Genomic DNA, 27,598 nt, shown 5'->3' with positions numbered 1-27,598 from the left:
TAGGGGTGGGGTGGCTGTGGGTCTAATGAGGGTAGGAGTGGGTCTAATGGCAGGATTTAGCTGGCTTTGGAGAAATGTGCATGGCTGTGTAGTGGGTTCCCTTTTCAGCTGCTAACCACAAAGTCAGCAGTTCAAAACCACCAGGCCCTATGAGGGAGAAAGACAAACGTTTTTACTTCCTTAAACAGTTACAGTCTCGGAAACCCACCGAAAGCAGATATGAGTCCGAATCACTGGATGGCAGGGAGGGTTTGTTTGTTGTTTTCAGTTTAGGGAGATTTGCAGGATTTGCCACTCCAGAACTACATCCCCCAGCAACCCTTTCGCGGCTCCGACGGTGGCTGGGACGAGGCGCATGCGCCAAGTGCCGCCCCGCCCAGTCTCCAGGACACAGCGTGAACCGGTGCTCCTCAGAGAGCCCGTCGGTCCAGGCGCTGCCGCGGCGGCGGACGTTCCCTCCGCTCCTCCTCCCCGGTGGCCGGAGCAGGCTCAGTTGTGCCGTAGCCCTGGCCAGTGCTATGATCCGGCCGGAGCTCTCCACGTCCTACCAGGAGGTACACGGGACTGGGGGACGGAAGCAAAGTTTCTCGTGCGGCGGCCCCGGGGGTCCGGCGCTCGGGCGGGTGTGGTGTGAGGCCGGCGCGGTCGCCGGCTGCTGGGAGTTCGTCCCGCGGAGCAGCGGCTGTGCCCGGAGGAGGTGGGGTGGCCGGGCGGCGCTGCTCGGCCGAGGGATGGGGTCCCGGAGCCGCGCGCGACCCGTAAGCAGCAGGTGAAGGCTGGACGCGGGGGCTCAGTCTGCAGCGCGGCCGCCGGAGGGGGAGCCCCGCGGGCTCTGCAACAAGTGGCAGCGCCCGTGCTCGCGCCCGCCCAGCGCTTCGGACTCGCGGTCAGCCCCAGCCCCAGCCCCAGCCCCGCCACCCCTACACGGCCTGCGGCCCCCGCTGGCCGACGGCCCGGATCGCTGCAGCCTGTTTTGCTGGCCGCCTGACTTTGGAAGAGTGCGCGTCCCCACTCCCCTGCCTTGCTCTCCAGTCTCACCTCCTCCCACCACTCGACTATCACTTTCCAGCGAGTTCTTTGTCTCTTATCTGCCCAGAACTACACACTTTCCCCTCGACCAGCGCTTCCTCCGGGTTTTTCTCCACTCGGTTACTGCCCCCGCTCCCCTCTCAGCCCCCAATCTTGCTATGGGTAAGAGCCTTCCTTGGGCCTCCCACCGCGCCCCCCTCACTTGCCAACTCCAGGCAGATCCATGGCCGCAGCCCTTCTCCATTTTGTGTCTTTGTTGCTGCCCTAACCCTGAGTGAGATCCAGCTGTGTTAACTCTCTCAGGCTTCCCCACGCGCTCTGCAGATCCAGCTTTAAGGTGACTTAGTAGTTATACATTGAACTGCAATGCACAAGGTCGTCAGTTCGAAACCACCGCCACCCACATTAGCAAGATGAATGAGTTACAGTCTCAGCAATTCACAGGGGCAGTTCCACCTGTTCCTATATAGTCACTATGCGTCAGCATTGACTCGATGGCAGTGAGTTTTGGAATTTTGATCTGGGAGCATTGGGGTCTTACATGGCCTGCATGCTGCCCTTGGTCTACCCAGTGTTCAAAGCTCGTTCAGGGCTGTTAACTGTAGCTCCTGTCTCTGTTGCCATCCCTTCAGCTATCCAGGCTCTGGCCACAGTGGAAACTCACCATTTAAAAATGTTGTTCTTGCTTTTCCACCTCAGTGCATGTGCTCACACCACTTCTTTACCCCTTCCCAGACGCCGTTGATTAAATCCATGGCTGTTGAGTTGATTGCCACTCATGATAGCTCCATAGGGGCTCCTTAGCTGTAATCTTTACAGAAACAGGCTGCCAGGCCTTTCTTCCACCCAACTGCCACGTGTTCATGAACTTGTGGTCATAAGGTTCGCAGCCAGTGGCTTGTTGCCACCAGGGGACTTCTTCCATTGGTCAAACCACGCCTTCCCCACTGCAAATATTCAAGGACCATCTCAAGTCCCACACGAACCATAAAGACTAACTCCCCAGACCAGTCTAGCATTGTCTTCCGCCTCATAGGAATATGCTGCTTTCTGTCTTGATCAATAGTTATTGGTGTCCAGTGGTGGGGCCTTTTGTGGTTATGACACATTGAAGCGGAGTGATGTGCACTGACGTGGCTGAGTCTCACAGGAGAAGTTGGGAAGCAGAGTTGAAAATGGATGAGGTTCACCGTGCTTGTTTTAGTTGGGCCTCAGTGGGAATCTGGCTTGGACACAGGTCTCTATTTCTCCTCGTATCCCTCTGCTCTCTTTATTCGAAAGGAGACTGATGGATTTTAACCGGTGATGTGGGAATGCTGGGAAAGGGGATGTGTCGAGTCTTTCACTCATAACGTTGTAGGGATTAGAGCACAGTGGGTAAATACGAGGACTTTGCCATCTGTGTCTTTTTTCAAGTTAGCTTCTCTCTTCTTCATCTGAAAAACCAAAATATTAAGTCCCTTTCCCATAGGGTCCTTAAGTGAGAGGGTTAGATGAGCTGTGGAGAGTGTTTAGTTCAGTGCCTCACAAACAAACAAACAAACAACAACCCACCAAACTCACTGCCATCGACTTGTTTCCAAGTCCTAGTGACCCTAGAACAGGGTAGAACTGCTCCTGCGAGCTTCTGAGATGGGAACTCTTCATGAGGACGCCTGAAGAGTAGCTGGGGAGCTGATGGTTTTGAACTGCTGACCATGCAGTTAGCTGCCTAAGGTGTAACCACTATGTCACCAGGTCTCCTAGTTCAGGACTCTCCCTGCCAAACTCACTGTCATGCAGTCAGCGCTCTACCGACCCCCTGTGGGTTTCCGAGATGGTAATTGTTTCTAGGAGTAGAAAGCCCAGTGTTTCTCCTGTGGAACTGCTGGTTTTGAACTGCTGACCCTGCGGATCACAGCCCAACATGTAACCACTACACCACCAGGGTTCCTAGCAGGCAGCAATTTCTCACGGAATGGTAGCTCTTGGTACAGCTCTGTGGCTGGCTCCAGCTGCAAGGAAGCCTTGAGGCTCTGATCTAGTGGGGCCATGTCTCTCACTCTTTCACTAGGAGCTTGCATGTCTCCTCACCAAACAGCTCCTGAAATTGGTGGTCATCCACTTGCAAGGGTGAGTCAGGGGCAGAGTCGCTTGCTCTGTAAGGCCACTCTCACAACAGAAGTCACTGGAAGGGTCCCCGCTCCTTGCTTCCCAAGGGAACTTGCTCAGAACTTCGTCTCTTGCTTTCTCCTGAGAAAGAATGCTGCCCAGAGAGTTCTTGCCTGGATCGTCCCGAGAGTAGATATTGCTTGGATCCATTTCTTGGCTGTGGGCAGAGAGGTGTGCAGAAAATGTGTGCGCCCCTGGCCGGGAGCAAGCAAGGAGGTGGGCTCACTGTGACCTTGAGAACCGGGAGAGGAAAAGAATTGGGAGAAGAGGGTGCTGTTGCCTAGGCTGCACTGATCCTGAGAGAATGGGTGTCAGAGAGCCCTGGCCATTCCCAGCACTAAAATCCTGACACTAGCGATGTGTGGAGCCTCTAATCACCTCTCCCTTGAGCCAGCACTGGGGGCAACTTAGCTGTATACCTGTATCTGAGGCCTGTATCTCATGGGCCTTCTCCAGCCTCCCACCGCTCCCCCATGGGTTTTTCTTTTCCTTATTGCTTGGAGGGTTTTAACTGGATTCTAAGGGACAGGAGTGGAGGTATGGAAGGGAAAAGAAAGATGGAAGAATAATAGATGCATCAGAGCTTTGTTTTAGCCCAAATCTCTTGGAGGTGAATTAACATACATTCATTTATTTTGTTGTCATTAATGAGACTATACACAGCAAAACATACAGCAGTTTCTAGGTGTACAATTTGGTGACATCGATTACATTCTTAGGGTTGTGAAGCCATTCTTCTCTGCGTTGTTCCTCCCCCATTAACATAAACTCACTGCACTCTAAGGCTCCTATCTAATCTTTCATGTTGCTGTTGTCACTTCCATCCCATATAATAGCGCTTAAAAGCCTATAATGATCAGGTGGACCTTCTTACTAGTTAAAATAAACAATTGCTTGGTTTTAAGGTCTGTCAGGTGATGTTTTTGGCTTAGGGCTTAAAGATGGTCCCAGTATAACAGTTCCAGAAAGTAGAGAGTTTATGTGAATTTGAAATTCTGTTATACATTCCTGCCCACCCCCACCCCCCTTTGATTAGGATTCTTCTATGCAATCTTAGATCAAAATGTCCAATAATGGTAGCCCGGTGGGCACCATCCAGTTCTGGTCTCACGGCAAAGGTGACAGTTGTTCTCTGTTGTTCCAGGTGAATAGAGACCAATTGTACCTTGGATGGCCTAGCTTTCAAGGCAGTGCGCATTGCACTAGCCCATAGAATGGAAGCACTCAACATGTTTGTAGGCCAGTTGACTGAGATATTCCGTGAAATCATGATCCCAGACCTTGGAGGTGAATTTTTAGTGAAAACGTCTTGAGACTCTAAGCACTGATGCTGTGAGCCTAAGGAAACACTTGGGAACTAGCCCCTCTCTCACTTCAGTGATAGCTCTGGACTTGACCTTGCCTGCCTGCCTTCCCATTTTACGGAGGCTTGAGACACATCCCCTCAGCTTTCCTCAGCAGTATTCTTTCTCCATTTGAAAGAAAAGGGTGAATTCGCCTGCTCCCAGGCTGCTCATTAGCATCTGCCGCTGCACTAGACTGCCTTCTCCACTGGATTCTGCCCTTTGCAGCCGAGTCAGTGGACTGTGGCTGGCGTTTGGAGAGCTCAGGAATGGGCATTATTGTGCCCTCTGCTCTCTGCACACCCTGGGTGGCAGTTCTTTGGGAAGGGACTACGGCTAGGGGCTTTGGAGCTCCACCAATGTGGATTTGACTCCTAATGTCCTCTCCAGGCTCTGGGAGACATTAGTCCTTGTCTGACATCACTTGGCTTTTCTGGGTTTCTGTGTTCTCCTCCGTAGAACTGGGAGAACAGACCTTGAGACGATGGCGTGAGTAGCAGCTTCTGCTTTCTCACCCCTTCTGGAAAGACGAAGCGGACGGCGCTGACTTGCTTGTGCCCCTTTGTTTCTCCAGCTGAATGAGGAGTTGGACCAGGTGGTTGAGAACTCTGAGCAAGCAGACGAGCGGGACAAGAAGCCGGTCAGAATCGAGGGTGTCGTGCCAGGTGAGTGGACTCTGTGCTAGTACTGATGCTGCAGCCGGAGGGCCCCCGATGGGCCTCTTGCAAACTAGTCGTGCCTTTGGGAAAGAAGGGAGCCCCTACCTGTACCCTGGTGTCGGATCTCAGGCACTGCCCTAGTTTTAAAGCTATACATATTTAACCAGCCCTAGGACAGAGGAGACTTCCAGGCCAGTGTCTGCTTTTATGTAACCCAGTTTGGGTTTAGCCCTGAGATTACATCTTTGGATACTGCAGCAAGGATTTTGGGGCGTCTGCTTTTCCCATCTCCTTCCCTAGGAGGCTGCTTGCAGGGGTGCCTCTAATGTCGGGGTCACTTTCCAGAGCCCTATGGGAGCCCCACCTCCTGACTCCAGGCCTCTAGCATTGCTGCTTAGCTGGGTGAGCAGGGTCCATGCTATCCATTCTGTCATTGGCATCTCACAGGGCCTCAGCAGCATTCAGCACCGTGGGCCACTTCTTTCTCCTGGATATGCTCTGGTTCCTTAGCATTGACTCCTCCGGACACTCCTAGACTCCTGTGCAGCCAGTCACCTTCCAGCTCTTGGCTGTAAAATCATCGTGCCCCTTCTTTCACTCTCTCCTCTTTTCCTGGGCAGAACCTTCCAGGCCCCTAATGAGTCACTGCCAGCTCACCTCTAGTTTACCAACTCCAGACCTATATATGCTGTATCCAAGGGGGCTTCAAAAAGTTTGTGGAAAAACTCCATTATCTTTTAATTCCACTTCTCCACAAACTTTTTGAAGCCCCTTCTAGACCCAGCTGCCCACGTGATTGCACTGCCTGAGTATCTCAAAATCCAAACCCAACCCACTGCAGTCTAGGAGATTCTGACTCATAGCAATCCCATAGGACAGAGTAGCACCACTACGTAGGGTTTCTGAAACTGTAAATCTCTACCGGAGCTCACAACCTCCTCTTTCTCCTACAGGGTGGTTGGTGGGTTTGAACGGCCAGCGTTGAGCGTAGCAGCCCAGTGTTTAACCCATTGTGCTGCTCGGGATATTTTAGATGTCTCCAAGGTGTCCTAAACTCCTCATGTGCAAAAGTGATCCACTCCCGGCTTGGTCTTTGTGATAGCTTAAATTTTGTCCCTTGGACAGTTATGTTAAAATCCTAACTCTCCTTTACCTGTAAAGCATGACCTCTTTGGTGTGAGTTAGGTCACAGCCTCGCCCTATGACAAGGCCTTGTAGGCATATCCCACCTTCTTTGCTAACTGTGGAGGTGACCATGAATCCAATTCCTACCTCACAATGGGTCTAGTCCTGACCTTCATCCTCCTCTCTGGTTGTGAGGAACTCCTAGCAGCATTCTCTCATCCTCAGCTGCCTCGGGTAAGAAATCCACAGGATTCTTCCACTTCAGACCTGCTGGCTCTTTTTCTCTCATCCCTAGCCACCCTAGTCCAGAGCAAGGTGTTCTTTCCTCCACCTAGAAGTTCCACTGCATTCCAAATTACTGCTTTCTCTCACTTTTTACTGTGAAATTAGATAAAGGTTTACAGAGCAGACCAAACAAGTTTCAACAATTCATGCGCCATTTGATTCAACTCATCCTCTCGATCACTTACCCCCATTTCCTCCCCAAGTTTCCTCCTATTCTTAGCTCTCTCTGTGTTGCCGGGGTAAATAGCTTTTTGATCCTAAATGGCTGATTATTCTAATTTGGAGGTGAATTCACCCCTGGGACCTGATAGGTAAGAGCCATAGCCTTAGGGGCTCCCTGTGAACCTTTATTTTCTAGAACCTTAAGTGGCCTGGAAAGTGCCTCTGAGGCTCAGTCAGTGTTAGCCCTCGTGAGCTCCTGTCCTAGGGGCTCTGATCATTATCTGGCCCTGATAAAACTACCTCCGGCCTCAGGAAGCTTAGACAGTATCTGTCCTCATCCCAGCCCACAGCCTAATACCTGGTGAGTGGTGGTATGACTAAAACATCGAGAGCACTCTATGAACCAGGGAATGCCTGGAGCTACAGAAGAGGAAGCCCCTCCCCTGGAGCCCAGGGCCCGATTTGGACTTCTGCCAGCCAAACTGACAGACAGTAAATTTCTGTTCCTTAAAACCACCCCTTCAGGGTGTTTTTGTTTCAGCAGCACTAAGACTCACCAGCCCTCTTAGGATGCTCACTCACTCTGAGAGTGGCGCTGCCAGTCATCCAGTTGAACCTTGGAGTCACTCTTCATTGCTTCCTCCCCTACTACCACCCCCCCTACCCTTCAGCAGCTCTGACTTTAATTTGAGCCTCCTTCCCTTCCCACAGGGCCTTGTGGTTTTATTCCCCTCCCTGGAATTCTTTTCCCTTTGCCACCTAGTTAATGTCTAATCAGTTCTTCAACTCTCCCCTCCCACATGTCTCTATAAAACTCCTTGGTTGGATGATTCCTCACCCTGCACCACTCTGTCATTTGTAGCCTACTTGTTGTTAGGTACCATCAAGTCGGCTCTGACCCATAGCGACCTTATGTACAGCAGAATGAAACACTGCACAGTCCGATCCCACGCCACCCTCACAATTGTTCCTATGCCTGAGCCCACTGATTCGGTCACTGCGTCAGGCCATCTCATCAAGGGACCTTCTTTTTCACCCCCTCCACTTTACCAAACATGATGTCCTTCTCCCACTACGCCACGTATAGCTAAAATCAGAAGGACAGACACTCCATCACAAGCCTTGGAAGGGAGGTCTTAGGGAATTCGGAACCCTTCTCCGTTGCTGGCGGGAATGTAAGATGGCTCTGCTGCTTTGGAGAGGGGCCTGGCAGGTCCTCAGAGAGTTAAGACCTATCCCAAGACTGTGGCCCTTTGATACGCTTCAGCCTGGAACAGACCTCAGCCCTGTGGCTCAACTTTCAAGTTAGACACGTGTTAGACAGGGAGGAGCACACTCCCTAGAACAGCCACTTGGCCAGGGATACAGCTCAGAAGGCAGGAAGGTACGTAAACTTAGGGAGGAAGTAGGGAGTGTCACTTTGTGAGGATTGCAATCAGTGTCACAAAACAATGTGTGTAAAACCAACTTAGCCTGTAAACTGTCACCCACATCACAATAGAAAGATTGAAAACCCAAACCTTAAGCATAGAGCTAACCCAGAAAATCTACTCCTCTTTATATCCCCAAATCCCCTGCCATCGAGCCTATAACGACTCACTGTGACCATTTAGGACAAGATAAGCCTGCCCTTTCAGGTTTCCCAGGCGGTAACTATGGGAACAGAAAACATCACAGAGTGGCTGGGTTCGAACTGCTGACCTGGCAGTTAACAGCCCAAAGCATAACCCACTAGCCACCAGGACACAAGAGAAAGAAAAATACATGTCCTCATACAAAAGTCTGTACAAGAATGTGTACAGCTGCATTATTCATTATAGCCAAAAGGCAGGAAGAACCCACATATCCGTGAACAGTGAATTGATAAGTAAAATGTGTGATGTTCATGTAATTGAATATTATTAGGCAATGGAAAGAGATGAAGTATTGATACATGCTACAGCATGGACGGAACCTTGAAAGCATGTTCAGTGAAAGACACTGGGCTATCTAGCAGGGAAGTAACAAAGTCCACTTGGAAAAAGCACACCAGCCTGAATGATCACAAGGTGTTGACGGGATCAGGTATCAGAAGACCCCAAACAAACAATTATATCAAGACAAAAGGGGGTCTCAGAGTGGAGACCCGAAGCCCATCTGTAGACAATTGAACAGCCCCCCACAGAAGGGTCACAAGGAAGGGACGAGTCAGCCAGGGTGCAGTATAGCACCGAGGAAACACAGAACATCTCTTTAGTTCTTTAATGCTCCCCCCGCCCCCCCCCACTATCATGACCCCAGTTCTACTTTACAAATCTGGCTAGACTAGAGCATGTACACTGGTACAGATAAGAGCTTTCAACACAAGGAATCCAGGACAGATAAACTCCTCCAGAACAGTAATGGGAGTAGCAATACCATGAGGGTAGAGAGAAGAGCGGGTGGGGGTGGTGGGGAACCGATGGCAATGATAGATGTTTAAATCACACACACCCCTCCAGAGGGAAGAATAACAGAAATGTGGGTGAAGGGAGATAGCGGATGGTATAAGATATGAAAATAAAAATCTATAATTTATCAAGGGTTTAGAGCGGAGGGAGAGGTAAAAAAGAGGAACTGATAGTAGAAGTAGAACTGAAGTAGAAAGAAAATGTTTTGGAAAGGATGATGGCAACATATGTACAAATGTGCTTGATACAATTGATGTATCATTTGATATAATTGCTATAAGAGCCCCTAATAAAATGATTTATTAAAAAAAAAAGACACCAGACACAAAAGGTTACATATAAGATTCACAGAGACAGAACACAGACCAGTGGGTGCCAAGGCCTGGGAGAGCGGGGCGACTGGCTTTTTTGGGGGTGAAGAAATTGTTCTGGAATTAGACAGTGGTAATGGTTATATAACCTTGTGGATATACTAAAACCACTGAATATCACTTTATTTAAAAAAATTTTTTTAAATCGTTTTATTAGGGGCTCATACAACTCGCATCCCAATCCATACATACATCAATTGTGTAAAGCGCATTTGTACATTCATTGCCCTCATCATTCTCAAAACATTTCCTCTCCACTTAAGCCCCCAGCATCAGGTCCTCATTTTTCCCTCCCTCCCTGCTGCCCCCTCCCTCATGAGCCCTTGATAATTTATAAATTGGTATTTTGTCATATCTTGTCCTATCCGATGTCTCCCTTCACCCACTTTTCTGTTGTCCATCCCCCAGGGAGGAGGTCACATATAGTTCCTTGTCATCGGTTCCCTCTTTCCAACCCACTCTCCCTCTACCCTCTCAGTATTGCCACTCACACCATTGGTCCTGAAGGGATCATCCGCCCTGGATTCCCTGTCTGAATATCACTTTTAAAGGGTAAATTATATCTCAAAAAATAAAGCAATAAAGCCACATCGTAAAAAAGTGAGAGAGAGAAAGAAGAGCCATGCCTTCCTTGTCATCCGAATGCATACCAGCCCAGCTCTCGGTGAGGGACGCTCCTAGGGGGATGGCAAACACCCCCCCCACCCCACCCACCCCCGTTTGAATAAAGAAACCACTGTGGGAGAGGGATCCGTTTCTTCTGGAACGCCAGCTGCATGTCATTAGATTCCTGTTACTGCTCCACAGTTACCTAGCCTCTATCTTTTTCTCAGTGTTTTTCTTCTGATTGATTGATTTCTGCTCATTGATCTTTAGTTCACAGATTTTTTTCTGCTGCCGTCTGTATATCAGGAAACCTCTCCACCAGTGCATTTTAACATTTCACCTATTTTTTTTTTTGGTTCTAGAATTCCAGCTTGGTCTTTTTTGTAGTTTCTATTTCCTTCTTCTTCTTACTATTTTTTAATCATTTTCCTGGTAGCTCTTACAGATATCATGACATTCCACAGTTCAATCACATCAAGGAGTATTGTACAATTCCTACCACATAGTTTCAAAACATTTTTTTTATTCTTGAACTCCTTGATATCAGCTCCCTTTGTCTCCTCCCTCCCCCCAGGAACCCATATTTATTTATTTTTCCATAATAGGTTGTTTATGTTTTCCATATCTTACACAGTCTATTATGCCCATTCACATACAGTTCTGTTGTTCGCATCCTTGGAGGGGGCCATACGGTCATCAGTGCTGCCAGCTCCCCGTTTCTCCACTTCCTCCCTTCCTCTCTCTTCCCTTACTCTCAGGGAACCATTACTCCTTTATTTATCTTGACTTTCATGTACCAAGGGATCTTAAATATACTAATGAACATACATAAATGTAACATGATTAATGAGGTTAAACAAATAAAATCCATAATAGTAAGGGGGAAATATTAAAGAACTAGAGGAAAGCTTTGTGCTTCATCAACGTCATACTGCACCCTGGGTTTATCATCCCTTCCACGTAGTCTTTCTGAGAGGACTGTCCAATGATCTTACAGGTGGGTTTTGGATCTCCGCTACACCCACCCCCCTTCACCTCGATTCGCTTGCGTGCCTTTGACGTTTCTGTTTCTTGTTGCGGTTCTCCTCTGGCCATTCCTTATTCCTGGTTCATCTTGGCATAGGTGGCTTCAGACGGCAGATTTCTTCTTGAACATGACTCATATTTTCTTTGCATGTCAGTGGTTTGTACTGGACATGACACTCTAAATGATACATTATAGAGATTCTGAGTTTTTTCCTCTAGATTTTGTTGTATTCCTCTAAAGAGGGAGCTAATTTGCCTGTATTCAAACTCCATACTCTTATCTCGCCTGTATTGGCAGCAGCTGGGATGTCTGCTCGGGTTTTTCCAGTTTCAGCTGCTTTTTTCTTGGTGCCCGGGCTCTTTAGGAGCCTTATCTGTCCAAAGGAATGGCTGATGGGTTTGAACCACCTACCTTTCAGTTCGTAACCGACCACGTACTATGGTGCCGCCAGGGCTCCTTCAGATGAGGAGTAGGAAATGCAAATGTGAAAGGTGCTAGGGAAGAGAAGGGCACCCTGGAAGAGCAGAGGGTTGTATCGTAGAGCTGGAGTGGGGGGCTATAGGCAGGGAGAGTGGAGGGGGGACTATAAGGCCAGAGAGGTGGGTGGAGGCTTGCTCATTGGCAGGATTGTAACTGTCTCTCCCATTAGAAAGTAAGCTCCTTAAACACAGAAATAAATGGGTCTCCTTCAGCTGTGTCCCCTGCCCGTAGTCTCTGTGGGGTAAATGCTTATAGGGGCCGTTTGCCATGGTCTTGAGGGGTTGCTTGGGCATATGGGTGGTCTCACCTTCTGGGAAGTGTCCAGCGTGGGTTGTGCTCATCTCTGGCTGCACTCCTCCCTGTGCTTGGGTCCACACGGATGTTGGTGGTGATGTTGACCTTCAGCCCTGGACAGCGAGTCCGCCTCTAGCAGCATCCGCTTCAGCAAGGCCTGCCTGAAGAACGTCTTCTCCGTCCTCCTCATCTTCATCTACCTGCTGCTCATGGCTGTGGCCGTCTTCCTGGTCTACCAGACCATCACGGACTTCCGTGAGAAACTCAAGCACCCCGTCATGTCCGTGTCTTACAAGGAGGTGGACCGCTATGATGCCCCAGGTAAATCCCAGCCTGGTCCCAGAGGTGTCTCGGCCTCCTCAGCACAGTGCAGGGTGCTGTGGGCAGGGCGGGCATGGAGTGGAGTGCTGTGTAGAGCACGGCCCAAGCAGCTCCTGGTCGTTCTAGGGTGGGGTGTGTGCCAAGGACAGGGCATTTGGGGGGGGGGGGGTGTCACAGCAGGACATCGGTCAAGGAAAATGAGGTGGGGGTAGGATTGGGGCTGAGCCTTGAAAAGTGGAGAGGTGGAAGAGTGCTCTGTGAGCACAGGGGAGTGCAGAGAGGCAGAGGGCTCCTGGGAGAAGGCGGCCAGCCTGCCTGGAGCTTGCAGTGCAGAGAGGAGAAGAAGTGTGTGCTGTACGGGCTCTGAAACTGCGCTGTGGGCCCCCGGGGCTGCTGTGTCCTGGACCCCGGTGGGTGTGCGGAGGAGCAGTTTGCCTCTTCCTCTAGACCAGGGCGTCGTGACCCCTTCTTCCCCCTCCTCTACAGCCTCCTGGGAGGTCCTGAACAGAGGTTGTAGGTGGGGGGAACAAACTTGGGATATGATGGTTAGGAATGTGCACAAGGATGTGGACTTCTGCCATGTACTGTCCTTGCTTGTCCCCCAGGTATTGCTCTGTACCCCGGCCAGGCTCAGTTGCTCAGCTGTAAGCACCACTATGAGGTCATTCCTCCTCTGAGGAGCCCCGGCCAGCCGGGAGACATGAACTGTACCACCCAGAGGATCAACTACACAGACCCTTTCTCCAATCAGACAGTGGTAAGTCCTGTCTCCGTGAGCCAGGCCTAGGCCACATGCTCTGCCCACCTTGCATTGAAGGCCCAAGGCTGTCCCAGAGTTCCTTGTGCCCCACCTTCTTTGTCCCAGTGGGCCTCCTCACACTTCAGTCTGTGGGTCCTGAACCCAAGCAGACCTGAGGGTATGACAGAGACTTGACCTTGACTTTCATGCCCAATCTCAAGAGGGAATCCGGAGGCTATCTGCCTGCCCTGAGTGCCCTCAGACTTCCTGATAATGTGATCCTATCCTGTTCTTGACCCCAGGATGACCTCGCTAAAGGGCAGGCAGAGTGGTTCTCACTGTCTCTCTCTCTCTCTCTCTCTCTCTCTCTCTCTCTCTCTCTCTCTCTCACACACACACACACACACACACACACACACACACACTCACTCACTCAGTAATGTTTGCAGATCAGAGAGAGGAAGGGGAGCTTTGTAGGCCGAGGACACACTACACCAAGCCCTACATGCCTGGGGTGTCGTGCTGTAGAAGCGGACTTTTCGATTGGGTGATAGGGAGCTAGTAATGGAGGGTAAGTCTCTGGAACAGTTAATGCGCTTGTCAGTTTGAGTTCCCCAGGAGCACCTCAAAAAACAGCTGTCAAGCTTCTTCCCCCAACCAGCCACTGAAATCCTGTGGAGCAGGGTTCTTCTCTGCCACACATGGGACAACTTGTTCAATGTGTTCTAAGTACCACCAGTGAACCATAAGTTTTGAGAAGTGTCAAATCTAAGTAGCAGAATGGATCAGAGTGTTGGAGTTGAAAAGTTATAGAAAACCCACGGTCCAAATCCAATGGACACAGACACATCATCTGGACAAGGGAGGCCACTAACATGAGGTTAAAATGGGTTTGTTGAGATAAACAATGCTTTAAAAAGGGCCTGGGAGGGCAAAGGAAACTGTCATACACGCATGATTGGTGGCAGCTCAATAGCATCACAATTACAGATGGGCCTATAGAAGCAGGAACGGGACCACGATGGGGACATGCACATTGTTAGATAGAAGGGTTTCCGAGACCCCGAAGAAACAGTAATGGGAGTAACGATTCCTTGGGGGGTGGGGAGATGCTGATGGCAGTGCTGACTGTATAGCCCCCCTTGAGGGGAACGAATAGCAGAATGGTAGGTGAGCAGATAGATTGGATGGTTTAAGATAATGTAATAATAATAATAATAATAATAATAATAATAATATATAATAAGGGTTCATGGGGGTGGTAGGCTGGGGGAGAGAGGGAGGGGATAAAGAGCTGATATCAAAGAATTCAAGAAGATAGAAAATGTTTTGAAAATGATGGTGGTAGCAACTGTACAACTATGCTTGATCTGATTAAATTATGAATTGTTATAATATCTGTAAGAGCTCCTAATAAAATGATTTTTTAAAAAAGAGATTGGGCCCAAGGCCTTTTGACCAAGGTAGTTAGGGTGACTGTGAGACCCCCTGTACTGTTCCTATGAGGTGACCTCCTTCTAGGACACACCTCGGCAAGTCCCTAAGACAGAGACGACCCTTCCTGGGCTGGCTGGAGATGGGAGGGGGCAGTCCTCTCCCCAAGACACTCTGCCTGAGGGCAAGAGTATCTGCAGCCGTGGTTCAAGATCTGAAAGCATTGGGACCCTTAATTTCTGTGCACTGTAATCTTGATGGGAGGGAAATGGAAGCTAATTAAAAAAAAAAAAAGACATTTCCAAATGTTCAGGAGAGCAGATATACAGTGGGTGCTGTCTGATCCCCTCCACTCCTGTGCCCAGCACCTGACTGATGCCCCGAGCCGCCGCCCTTACCTCTCCCAACTTGCGGCGTCCTCATCCTCGGGTGCCCACGCTCCTCTGCTCCCTCCCACTGAGATGTGCTCCAATCAGAGGTGTAGCTCCCAAACCTCCTTGTGCCCTCGTAGTTGTTACCAACTTTAACTAAACAGGATGCAAACTTGTGATATAGGAGCTCAAATGAAGGGTGGTTCCCATGGGAGCAGACTTTCATGCCGCTGTGGGTGATGGGCAGTCTTCAAGAGATGGCTCATCTCCCCTCCCCTCCCGGTGTGCTGAGCTGGAGGAGGAGTAAGACAGGAGCAGCAGAACTCCATTTGGGAAAGAAATCAAGGTGTTCTACTCTGGTGCCCCCCCGGCCCTCCTCAACCCCCAGCCTTGTCCTCCCGGAGCATCCTCCTCGCCGGTTCTCCTCTGTGGCCCCTGTCTGCAGCAGGTGTTAGCAAGTCTGCTCCTTGGGGCTACACAGCCCTTCCTGCACACAGCTTGACTTGGTTTGGGGTTGCTAGAGGGAGCCGTCACAGACATGGGGGTTTGCTCTCTTCCTCCACCACCTCTGCTCACGGTTAGGCTGCTTCAGAGACAGCGGCTTTCTGCTGCTTGCATGGAGCCCTGTGTGTGGAAAGGCCTGTGGTCAGGGCTCTCAACTGCTCGGATTTCTAAACTCTTCATAGGCTCACCGGTTGTCTGTTCTTCTAGACCCCTCTCTCGTGCTCTCCAGTTCCCAGGTACTTGGCTTTCAGACAAGGGTCAGGGCCTGGATTCCGTCTTTAGCGTCCACATCTGTTTCTGAACTTTGCACCATTGGCCCTGATATTGAGCTAAGGCCTTGTTTTAGGTTTTTGTTATCATAGCCCACTAGCCCCAGATTTACCAATTACATACCAGAGTATAGGGTACACGACTGTGTGGAAAACTCCACCCCCAATATACAGCAGCTGAGACAGGGGGGACTGTTGCTTTCTGCCAACGGTCTGGGCATGCAGGCAGTGCCCACAGTGGGGACGCTGCCCCTCAGGATTGTCTTGTGATTGTGCTGTGCCCTGGGTATGGTCCACATGGTCAAAACTGGCTCTCCAGCATGGACATAAGTGCCTACTCCCAGGAAGGTGAGAACTGGAGGGCAGGCGGTTAGTTCCCTGTTAAGGAAGTGGTACAGACTTGCCAGAGTCAAGTCTGCCGACAGTCCAGCAGCTTCATCTCGCGCTGCAGCAGGGCACTTGAGAAGTGGGTGTCAGACCGAAGGAGAACATGGGTACTGGAGACTAGGGGCATTTGGCAGTCTCTGCCACACGTGGATACTGGAGACTAGGGGCATTTGGCAGTCTCTGCCGCACGTGGATACTGGAGACTTAGGGGCATTTGGCAGTCTCTACCGCACATCTGAAATGTCGCAGGAAGGTTGAAAATGAATCAATGAAAAAATCTCTATAACGAGAGACAGTGGATGGGGCAATATTAATGTTAGGGAAATGGAACTCAAGGTGCAAAGGATTAGAAGAGGGATGTTTAATATTCGTAAAAGGTCCCACCAAGAAGACAGTCCCAAACCTGTACTTACACAACAGCTTATTATGCACAGATTTTAAGCAAAATCTGTTAGAAATAAGAAAAAGACCATCACCACCTTAGCACGACTACCACCTCTGAAATCCCTGGATGAAACAGGTGAGCAGCAGTCAGGGTAAGATGTGATCGTCTGGATAATAAAGCTGGTGCATGCCTGGGTGCGCACAACAGCAGGTTTGCACCTGACCATGGGCCCCCTGTGCTCGGCTCTCTAGAACGTTTATAAAAGGTGGTGAGAGAAAGATACCTTTTCCTGAAATTAATCCTTAAGTTCAGTGTCATCAAGGTGAACGACCCACTGGATTTTTAAAAGCAGCTTAAGCTGATTAAAAAGCCTATTTAGAAGGGTACACAGACACCAGTCACCAATAACAAGTTGGAAGTAGGGTAAGGGTGCTGCGTACTGGGTTGGGGACTTGCTTAGTCAGATAGCAAGTTGGTGTAGAGCCATGTCATCCAAAAGATGGATTAGTATAGGAAGGGATAAACATGGCTATGTATGGCGTATATAACGGCTGCATTCATGAGTTTGTGAGTATGATAGGCTGCGTCTTACATCCTCTCCTGCAGGGTTGCTGTGAGTTGGCATTGGCTCGATGGCACTAGTTGTCAGAGAAAGTAGCCCTGATGTTGCCGTGGGCTAGGTGCTGTGGTGCAAACCTCAAGGTCAACGGTTCCCTAACCGGCCACACTACGGAGAAAGCTCAGGCGGTCTGTCCCCATGAAGATAGAGCGTCTCAGAAGCCCTTAGCTCGACGGCAGTGGGTTTGGGTTTCTAGGGTAAAAGCAGGCGCCCGGGTGGTGTAGTGGGTTAAGTGCTGGACTGCTAACTGCAAACCCACCAGCCGCCTTGTGGGAGAGAGATGTCATCTGCTTCCTCCTGAGCAGCCACAGCCTCGCCCCGGCCCGGGAAGCTCTGCAGTGTCTGTCTTAACTGGACACTGAGCTGGAACCGCCTTGACGGCAGTGGATTTTACAGGCTGAAAGAGTGTGTGTGGTGGTGCTGGGGCCCTGAAAGCTGTCTGTCTGTCCATAGGGATTTAGCAGGGGAAAGCGAGGTCCCTATTTCACACTGTATGCAAACTGTAAAACAGGGTACACACAGTATCCTAATGTAAAAATAAATATAAGACAATACTGATGTAAACTGTGACTTTCTTTAGCAAGCAGAACTCAGAAATCATTAAAAGAAAAACGTACAGAGGTCATTACATCCATGTAACAAATGACATTGGCACAAAGTTAAAAGTGACAACCGCAAGTTACTGTCCTCCCTTAGTCTAATGCAGAGGACCCAGAAGGACAGAGGGAAAGGATGTGGGTTGCACTGGCTCTGGTCTGCGCATGCAGAGCCACCCAGGACAGGACAGAAGCCCTCCTGGCCCCTGCCCAAATGCAGGCCAGGCTGCCTGGTAGCCCTGTGCCAGGCCCTCCAGGCAGTGCTCTGCCCAGGGCAGGGCAGGACAGCGCAGCACCATGTCCCCTTGCTTCTGCAGAAGTCCGCCCTGGTTGTCCGGGGCCCCCGGGAAGTGAAGAAGCGGGAGCTGGTCTTCCTGCAGTTCCGCCTGAACGAGAGCAGCGAGGACTTCAGTGCCATCGACTACCTGCTCTTCTCCTCTTACCACGAGTTCCTGCAGAGGTGGGCTTGTGGGCCCCCTCCCCCTACTTCTAAACAGGTTCCACGGCAGGTGGGGGCAGGGAAGTGGGGGCGGCGGGGCTCACACCCCTGCCTCCAGCTGGAAGCAGACCTGGGAGCTGAGAGGGCCCATTCATCTCTGGCTCACGGCAGTCTGTATGCAGTGGTGCCCAGCACACCTTGTGCTGCCGCAGCTGGTGGTTTCAGCAGATGCTTTGGTCTGGGGCTGCCAAGAAGGGGATGCTCCCTTCTGCTCTGGGAGCCTGCAAGGCAGGCCCCGCCTTGCGCTTTGGTGCAGTGTTTGCAGTGCGGGGTATTTTTGACCCAAGGATGACTGGCTGCACCTGGGGTAACAAGGAGCCCCTAGCCCTTAGCAGTTCTGGTGTGTTCCCTGCACACCACCTTGGGTGAGAGCATTGTCAGCATCTGCCCTGCTGTGTGTGACTCGGCCCCTCCGCGCTGCGTTTACCGGAAGTAGGGAGGCAGCTGCCTACACTCAGAGCCTCTCCCCAGCTCACTCACACACTTGCACCCTTTCCGCCCCCTGGAGTCCCATCTCCAGTCACTGCATCTAGCTGCCCCAGTGCTCCTCCTGGAAGGCTTGCCAGAGGCCCCACCCTCCTATGAATTCCTTTCGGAGCTTCCTCACCCCTGCAGGGCAGACTCTATTTGCTTCTGTTTATCTATGGTGGCTGTCATTGTAGGTCCCATCAGGGGAAGTGGGTGGGTCCCCCGAGGGCTGCCCAGTCTGCTAAAGGCCTGGTTCTCAGGGGCCCGAGGTACCATGGTGCTGTGGACTCTGCTGTAGGGTGGCCGGCTTGGGTGGGATGAGGAATTCTCTCAGTCAATAGGAGCCTCTTGGGGTCCCTGCCTTTAGCCCTGTGCCAGCACTGCCTCCTTCTGGAACCCTAGAAGCAGAGCTTGGAGAGGAAGCGGGCTGGGCAGCAGGCAGGGGCACCCGCCTAGGGGCTTGAAGCAAGGGCCAGAGTCCAGCTGGGTTTGATCCTGCCGTCAGGACTGGACTGAGTTACACTGATGTTTCTCTCTGTTCTCCAAGCCCAGACAAGGTGGGCTTCATGCAGTCCTGTGAGAGTGCCTATTCCAGCTGGAAGTTCTCTGGGGGCTTCCGCACCTGGGTCAAGATGTCACTGGTGGAGACCAAGGAGGAGGATGGGCGGGAAGCAGTGGAGTTCCGGCAGGAGGTAGGTGCCTTTGGGTTGGCTTAGCTGCGAGCAACTTATCCACACCTGTGTCTGGAGTGGAGGGACCCTTCAGAGAGCAGAATCGTAGGGTAAGTAGACCTTGGCCAGGGGTGAGTAGGCACCCGGTTTGTGTTTGTGTGGTAAATATATATGTAATAACATATTTACCATGCCGGTCTTCTTCACATACAGTTCAGCACAGCAAGTCTAGCATGTTGTTCAGTCAACACATTTATCGGACCCCATTTTCCTATCTTGTCTCAGATGCTCAGTGTCTCCCAAGCATAGAAGGCCCCTCTCCCTCCTTGTCCAGCCCGTGACCACTGGTAACCCCCTGGCAACCGTCTCGTTGGACAGCGTGCTTTGCCATGTAGGCAGTGCAGTGCCCTACCAGCACAGCCAGGCCTCCAGCACGCAGGGTCGCTGCCTTTGAGAGAGGTGGTGACTGGCTCAAGGAACCGCAGTGGTGATAGGTTGGACCACTAACCACAGGGTCAGCAAGTGGAAACTACCAGTCACTCCATGGGAGACAGATGTGCATACACATGTGTGTTAGTGAGTGTTTTGCCTAGGTTACACACCAGGTGGCTGGTGGTAAGATCTCACTGCCCTCTGGTTGATTCTCACTCAGAACTCCTATGGGTTGCTGAGACTGCAACTTTCCAGGAGTAGAAAGCCTCATCTTACACCCGAGGAGCGACGGGTGGTTTCGAAATGCTAACCTCACAGTTAGCAGCCTAACTCATAACCACTGTGCCACCAGGAAGAAATAGTGCCTTCCTTTTTTAGTTTTATTTTTGTATCTCCTATTTTTAATTTCTGGGTGTTTTCAAATGTATAAAAAGTAGAATAAAAAGCCAAACCCACTGCGCAGAGCTGATTCCGACTCATAGCGACCCTCTAGGACAGAGTAGGGCATTCCCGTGGAGTACTAAAGGGCTGTTAGCCTTTATCAGAGCAGACAGCCACATCTTTCTCGCGGAGTGACTGCTGGGTTCGAACTGCCAACGCTTTGGTTAGCAGCTGAGTGCTTTCACCACTGGCTCCTAGAACGGTAATAAAAAGAAATTTGTTGCCCTGGAGTCAATGCTGACTCATAGTGACCCCCTGTGGGTTTCCAAGACTAATTGTGTACAGGGGTAGAAAGCCTAATCTTTCTCCCTTGGAGCTGCTGGTGGTTTCGAACTGCCAACCATGCAGGTTGCAGCCCAACAGGTAACCAGTATACCACCAGGGCTCCTAGAACAATAATAGTACATGTTATATCTCAAAAAATTATCAATGAAAATACAGGTTAAAGGCTCAGCTTTTTTGTTTATAAGTGGTAGGGAAGTATGACCCCAAAGCTTATAGCTCTGTGAGCTAGCGACCTGGGGATATGTAGCCATGTTCAGGTAGAAGGGACTTATGACAAAATGTAGCAACCAGGGTGGAGAGATGGACATTGTTGCCTAGGCTGGGCTCTCAGTCACAAAGCCCGGCCTTGTCACAAGGGCTTTCAGCTTGGCCTTGCTCTGCCCTCCCTGGGCACACTGCTGGGCCCCTCTACCCCTCCTTGGAGCTTGGCCCCCATTCCAAGCTCAGAGTTAGGAGCACTCCAGGATGAAGCAGGAGTTGGAGAGTCCAGCTAACTGGCCGCCGTTGACGAGAATCTACCTACTAGGTCACTTGGGCCTGGGGACGCCGAGGTTCCCTGCTGGGGCTCTCAGGGCCAGTCAGGCTGGATACGTGGGAGAGGCTCAAAGCCAGTGGTTCTTTGTGTTTTTTAAAAGGGCTATTTTTCCTGCCTTTGGAGGGGGTGACAACCCAAAATTCATAAAATATTCCTGTTTTGTACCATCACTGTCATCTCCCGGGCCTTTATACCGCACTACTCTCCAAGAACTCCAGTTCTTCTCTCATCCGGCCCCTCAGCAGCCCGGGAAAGGAGACCAGGGGTTCATTCCCGCTGACACCCTGAGGTGTGCACCCTGGCTTTCTTGAAGCCCCAGTGATGATTTGAAGCCAGAGGAGCCAGAAGCGCTGCAGACCCATCCATTGTAACAGTTTGTAAGTGTACGGTTCAGTGACGTGAATCACACCATCACGCTGGGCCACCGGCACGTTCTTCATTTCCCAGGGTTTTCCATCAACACACAGCAACCTGGGCGTCAGGAGAACCCGCCCCGTCCCTCCTCCCCGCCGTCTCTGGGAACCATGAACCGACTTTGTCTGTCTGTTGTGTGTCCAGTTTATTTCGTGCAGCACAGTGTTTTCATGGTGCGTCCATTGCTCCAGTACGTAGATCTTCCTCTTTATGCCTGACCTTTGCTCATAGACCGTATATACCCAATTGATGTTTGCAATGTTATATGCTGTAAGAGCCCAGTAGAATGATTAAAAGAAGAACGTATATACCGCATTTTGCTGATCCATTTATGTTTGGGTGGACACCAGCATTTCCCCCCTTCGGCTGTTGTGTGTGATCTGTCCCGCGCACTGGTGTGTCAGAAGGAGTATCTTTAGAGCCCTTGCCCTCGCGTCTCGAGTGTAAACCCAGGAGGGGAATTGCTGGGTCATACAGCCTTAGGGCTAGAACTGTGCCCCCCCCCCCCAGTAGGATGTTATAATCTCATTTGGGAATGGGGGTGTCTTTGTGACGTTTCTGAGACAGGATTCATGTACAGGTGGGGGACAGAGATGTCACACCACACGAAGAACAGAAGCTGAGGGACAGGTCTTTCCTCCAGAGGCGACAGAGAAAGCCTTCCCCTGGAGCCGGCAGCCTGAACTCAGACCACTAGCCTCCCAGCCTGAGCGCAAGCACGTTTGTTTGGTTCGGTGCCCACATGTGGTGGTGGTAGAGCCGCACTCACTCTCCCAGGCATATGGTTTGATTCTGGTCTCATTTTGAAGAGCCACACTGTGTGCACTCACCAGCTGTACACAGGGCTTCCGGTCTCTCCACATCCTTGTATTTCTGCTTCTCTGATAAGAGCTATCCACGGGCTTGGGGAGGTTGAAATGTACCTTTTAAATTAAGCCTGAATTAAATTTGTTTAAATTAAGTCTTTTGGCAGGGGCCATGTGCTCTTTTGAACTCAAACTGAAAAATGTTCCCACACCAGGCTCTGGAGGGTGAACATATTTTCACATATGTTCGCTCACGGGAACATCACCACATCAATGAGGTGGGCATTTTGCACCCTGTTAACAGATGCCAAAGTGGGGGCTCAGATCGGATGATGGCCCAAGACCCCTCTGGGCTAGTTCTGAGCTTCTGTTCCCATCAGCCTGCTCTTCATTACCCTACACAGCTGCCTCAGGTGTTGTGACTAGCTCTGAGCACGCCGTCCACTAACTGCTTCCAGGGGGCGTCAGCTGTGTGAACCAGTTGGATTGTATTTTGTCCCTGTTGATATCTTCAGTCCTAAAACTAATTGGAAATTTGGGGCTTTTATGGCTCTTCTGAGCCTTACGTGGCTGTCCAGATGTGGCTTGTCCCCACTGTGGGCAGATGGGCATAGCTGCCCACGTTGGTGACTTGTACATCCATACCGTTGCATGGCCCTAACACACTGGCACCGCGGCCAAGCCTGGGCTCCGGGGGTGTCCAGCTCTCGAGTTCTCAAGCTCTCTGGCCGTCTTCTTGAGCGGAGAGATGGCAGGAGGTGACACTGCTCTCCCCTCTCCCACCCCCATCTAGACGAGTGTGGTGAACTATATTGACCAGAGGCCAGCTGCTGAAAGAAGCGCTCAGTTGTTTTTTGTGGTCTTTGAATGGAAGGATCCTTTCATCCAGAAAGTCCAAGATGTGAGTATGTAAACCCTTTGAGAGGAACTCCCTGTCCTGGAGTGCTGGGGCTCCTCCCCAAACCTGACAAGCCTGCCTGATCCTCAGTCCCTTCTCTGAGAGCCCATAGCAGAGGCTCGTGACCTCATCCCTAGAGGCTCTTCTCTGAGGTCATGGGGACTGCGCCGTTTTGTCCGACCTCCCTTGTGTGGGGTCTAGGAGAGTGCTCAGCAGAGAGAAGCTACTCTGGGAGGCGGCATTAGGTGAGAGCAGAGCAGAAAGTGTTCCAGCAGTGCTGAGACCACTGCTACTGGGAACCATCCTTTCTCATGGCAAGCAAGTCAGAGCAGAGAGGGAGGGATGAAAAACTGAGCCAGTGCCAGACTCCTGACCTCAACGGCAGGGACGGGACAGCTGTGCTGCGGGAACATCACGCACTCCACGCCACCCCCAGATCTCATCCTGGCACCCAGATCTTCACAGATGTGCCAATGTGGCCTCAGGCTAGGGAAGGAGCTTCAGCGGGTCTGTGGCCTGGGTGTGCTCTGAGGTCCCCACCGCCAGCGGCAAGGCTGTGTGCAAGTGGAATAATGGCCTTCCGCCCTACATTTTAAAAATCATTTTATCGGGGCGCTTACAAGTCTTACCACAATCCATACATCCATCCATGATGTCAAGCACATTTGTACATGTTGCCATCATTCTCAACAACATTTTCTTTCTACTTGAGCCCTTGTTATTAGCTCATTTTCCCCCACCGTCCCTCCCCCATGGACCCTTGATAATTTATAAATTGTTTTCATTTCTTACACCGACCACGGTCTACCTTCACCCACTTTTCTGTTGTCTGTTCCCCTGGGAAAGGTATGTTGATCATTGTGATCGATTCCCTCTTTCTCCCTCCACCTTCCCCTCCTGGTATCGCTACTCTCATTATTGGTTCTGAGGCGTTTATCTGTCCTGGATTCCCTGTTTTGAGCTCTTATCTCTCCACCCTGTTTCACTCAGCTCCACCTGCGGTCCTCCCAGTGGTGGGGGTGGAACCACTTGCATGTGAAGACTGAGCCCAAGGTCACCTGCTCAACTGAGTCCTAATACACCAGCTGGAAGGATTCCCAAATCCCTTCAAGGCTTCAACATCTATTGAGGGGGTAACTGGTAGCTGTAAGGTGACTAATACTAATGCTAGGCAGCTGGCCACACAGTGCTAAATATCTCTGCCAAGATCCAGAGAGGATTTCGTTAGTCGAAGAAACCTTTGAGGAGGCTTATTAAATCTAGATGAGAGGGAAGCTTCCTAGGCAGAGAGAAGGAGCAGAGGCCTAAAGGGAGGCGGAGACCCACTGGATGAACCTGGGAGGGAAGTCAGTCCATTCCGACTCACAGCCACCCTCCAGGGCAGAGTAGACCTGCCCATGAGCTTCCGAGTCTGCAAATCGTTATGGGAGCAGAAAGCTCATCTTTCTCCCCCAGAGGTGGGTTCCAACTGCTGGCCTTGTGGTTAGCAGCTTGACACATAACCCTCTACGTCACCAAGGCCCCTTGTCATTGGACTAGGTAGAAACGAACTGAGCTGAAGGTCACGAGGAGCTGACCTGGTATGGGTTTGATGCAGTCTCAGGGACACTTGTAATAGTCACACTTACTTCTGGATTAGGTTAACAAATTAAAGTTCAGTGCTGACATGTAGTTTTTTTTTAAATGCTTTCTTTCAGAATTGCTTTATCCCAGGGAGAGGCTAGTATTTTTCTTTGTCCGCTGTACTGTGGGTATAAAAGGGTTAGTCTGAAGTAGAGTCATGGCATTTGTAGGACCCAAGTGCTTCTGTCATCATCCCGTCACTGCTCTGGCAAATTACCCTGGGGCAAGTCAAACTAAAGCTAGTCTGCGTTTCTTTTCCAGATCATCACTGCCAATCCTTGGAACACAATTGCTCTTCTCTGTGGGGCCTTTTTGGCATTATTCAAAGCAGCAGAATTTGCCAAACTGAGTGTGAAATGGATGATCAAAATTCGGAGGAGATACCACAAAAGAAGGGGCCAGACAACAAACCACATAAGCTGAGTCCACCGGTGTTGCTCACAGAACTGTCTGAGGGAGTGCAAATTCTTGGGACTTCTGCACTGCTGAATTGAGCCACCGGCACTCACCCCTGCTGCCACCGGAAGCAGTGGGGCCTTGCTGTGAGCTACCAACCACCTGCCACACTGGCACTTCCAACCTGGCCCTGAGGCTGTGCAGAGATTACTGGAACATAGCAAATGAGTAACTTCTGTTATTTAAGTAAATTATTAATGGACATTTCTAAAAAGTGATGTATGGATAGGTTTTGTGGAAGGTGGACTAGCTCTTCATATTTTCCCAGTCACTCAGCTGTAGGAAACACTTCACTTCCTGTTTGCTCTGGTGCACAGCAGAGCCTGCTGTGGGTTAACTAAGGTCTTCTGTTCTATCTCGGGTGACCCCCTGAGGTTTTTTAAGGGGCCGGGACAGAGTGCTATTCTTTTGTCCAAAAAGTTTGGACTATCCAGACGTGTGGGCCATGCTTTGTAATGCGTATGTTGTAAATGAAGCAAGGCAAAACCCTCATGTCTTCGGTGTCACCTGCCATCTGCATCCCCCAGCCTCTGGCTTTTCTTCTCATGGGCTAAGTCAGACTTTAAAGAAAAAAATCTACTCGAAACTAGTAATTTGTGGCTTACCCAATTCTTTGCCTGGTTAGAGCTTTTCTTATGGACAGAGGGATGAAACAGAGTGACCAACACCGAAAAGCACTTAGGACAGATGTACTGTAGGTGCCTCACTCGAACATCTTGATGATTTTGTGAAGAGGTAGAAAGAAGCCAGACTGGTGCAAAAAGAATCGGGCACTGACTCAGTAGGCACTGGTGCTCATTCACTTTGTGGCCTCCAGTAACAGCAGGTAGCCTGAGCCTAGACTCCCAAGATACATGAAGGTTCGATTGTAACTGCATATAGAATGGGTTGGGTCTGGTAATGGGTGGGGGTGATCAAGAGGAATCCATTGGGCCCTAGGGGTGAGCTGTGCTGTGACCCTCACCATATCCTACACAACCCATCTGAGAAACGGGGGTGTTTGACAGGATGAGTGGTTAAAAAAAACCTTTTTTCCCCCCTCACATGGTAGCTGCTGGCTGACGTAAGGTTGTAAAACTTGTTGAGTTTTAATTTATCTGTCCTTTGCATCCAAGGGGACCTGGTATCACCTCTTGAATTCCCTAATCTGCTCTACATGCTTGCAAGAAATAAACTTCAAAAGTGAGTAAGGTTTTTTTTTAAATCTCATGTCTAACCTAGCAAGAAATTGTGTGCACATGTGTTAACAAAAGCAAACTATAGAGAAATATTCCCTGCTGTTTTTCTGCTCCACAGAAGCATGAAACCAAACTTTAGCCAAAGGCTCTTCTTTAGAAAAGCTAGCTCCCTGCAGGGCAGATGTAGAGCCAGGGCGTAACCTTTACCTTATTGAGATTTAAGAACTTAGATTAACAGTATTGAACAAACGTGTGTGTGTTTTGGGGGTGGGTGTCCCCCCAGTACAGGTGGTCCCGTCTTAAGATGTAGTTAGTTACAATGAAGCCCCCCCTTGCTGGCATGTTTTATTTTGAAGCAGACGCAGCTTACTGTCAGCAGTGTGCGCCCGCACTGTAGTGCGTAATGGGCCAATCATCCCTCCCACGTCTATTTGCAGGTGTTCAACTCTACGGTTCACTGTCCACAACGGCTGTAGAGCAGGCTATGGAAATGTTTTAAAAATGAGAGTTAGCTTCACTTCAACTGTAGATATAATTCAGGGACTACTTGTATCTCTAAAGATGACAAACCACTTTAATGTCACTTACATGTTCTAATAAATATGCTCCAATAAACATGCTAAACTTTTTGAATTCTGGCAAGTTGAGTGTCCTTATAAATGTGCTTTAGGATAACTAGATTTCAATGTAAATGGACATTCTTAGCTATTCAAATGGGAAAATAACATTACAACCATTAACTCTGCCGAGCCTTTCTATAGTATACAGATTTGGACTTAACCCTTGCTTTCTGTAAAGGCCTGCCTTTCACACAACTTGTGGCAGACCATGCCTCTCTGTGACTGCCCGACTGCCTGTGATACTGCAGGCCAGACATTAGTGGTGGGGGGTTCTGGGATGACCTACCTTGGGTGGCTCTATACTACCTGCTGCTCAAGATTGCTGAAACACACACAAGGAGCCAGTAAACCTAAGGCAAAGGCTCCTCCAAGCTGCACAGAGAAGGAGCTGCCTTCACAACGACCCCGGTGTGAACCTTTTGTAGATGTTACAGAAGCTGGGTTAAAAATAAGGAGTTGAAAACTTCATCATGTCTGACTTAAGACTGTCACCATCTCTTGGTCCCACTGAGCTCCCCACCCCCAAATAAACAACAGATCACCATCCCGCTCTGCCAACACGAGCTGTGGAATTTTTATCGTCCTTGGTCTCTTCATTAAAATGAAATTAAGATATCCTGGAAGCTAGAATCGTGGACTGCGTCGCACCATTTGCCTTAAAAATGTCTGTGTGGTGCCGTCAGGTT

At 50.2% G+C, this 27,598-nt stretch overlaps 1 protein-coding gene across 3 annotated transcripts; it reads left to right on the top strand.

The window, feature by feature from the left end:
* The first annotated feature begins 443 nt into the window (after positions 1-443).
* On the top strand, positions 444-27,032 carry PACC1 (proton activated chloride channel 1). Of its 3 annotated transcripts, XR_006680822.1 has the most exons (9): positions 444-554; positions 5,098-5,188; positions 12,073-12,282; positions 12,888-13,039; positions 17,904-18,046; positions 19,101-19,245; positions 22,931-23,038; positions 24,920-26,296; positions 26,730-27,032. XR_006680822.1 is itself a non-coding variant. In XM_004699874.2 (8 exons), exons 1-8 carry the CDS (start codon positions 519-521, stop codon positions 25,079-25,081), a joined length of 1,047 nt encoding a protein of 348 aa, XP_004699931.1. In that variant the 5' UTR covers positions 444-518; the 3' UTR covers positions 25,082-27,032. The 3 variants fall into 3 exon arrangements, 2 of the variants coding, with proteins under 2 accessions (XP_004699931.1, XP_045154033.1); XM_004699874.2 differs by having other exon boundaries at positions 24,920-27,032; XM_045298098.1 differs by lacking the exons at positions 24,920-26,296; positions 26,730-27,032 and having other exon boundaries at positions 21,160-23,020.
* The last annotated feature ends 566 nt before the right edge of the window (positions 27,033-27,598 follow it).

This window comes from Echinops telfairi, unplaced genomic scaffold (assembly GCF_000313985.2).
Source record: "Echinops telfairi isolate 266 unplaced genomic scaffold, ASM31398v2 ScPeMD7_7424;HRSCAF=8462, whole genome shotgun sequence".
Classification (NCBI taxonomy): Eukaryota; Metazoa; Chordata; class Mammalia; order Afrosoricida; family Tenrecidae; genus Echinops; species Echinops telfairi.
Note: the sequence above shows the minus strand (reverse complement) of the source record. Positions and strands in the feature narration are given on the sequence as shown.

Excerpts from the sequence above, each read along its gene's own strand:
- PACC1 (XM_004699874.2), top strand. The coding sequence starts at position 519 with ATGATCCGGCCGGAGCTCTCCACGTCCTACCAGGAG. Across the intron at positions 12,283-12,887 it reads GGACCGCTATGATGCCCCAG|GTATTGCTCTGTACCCCGGC; the intron begins GTAAATCCCAGC and ends CTTGTCCCCCAG. Across the intron at positions 13,040-17,903 it reads CTTTCTCCAATCAGACAGTG|AAGTCCGCCCTGGTTGTCCG; the intron begins GTAAGTCCTGTC and ends TTGCTTCTGCAG.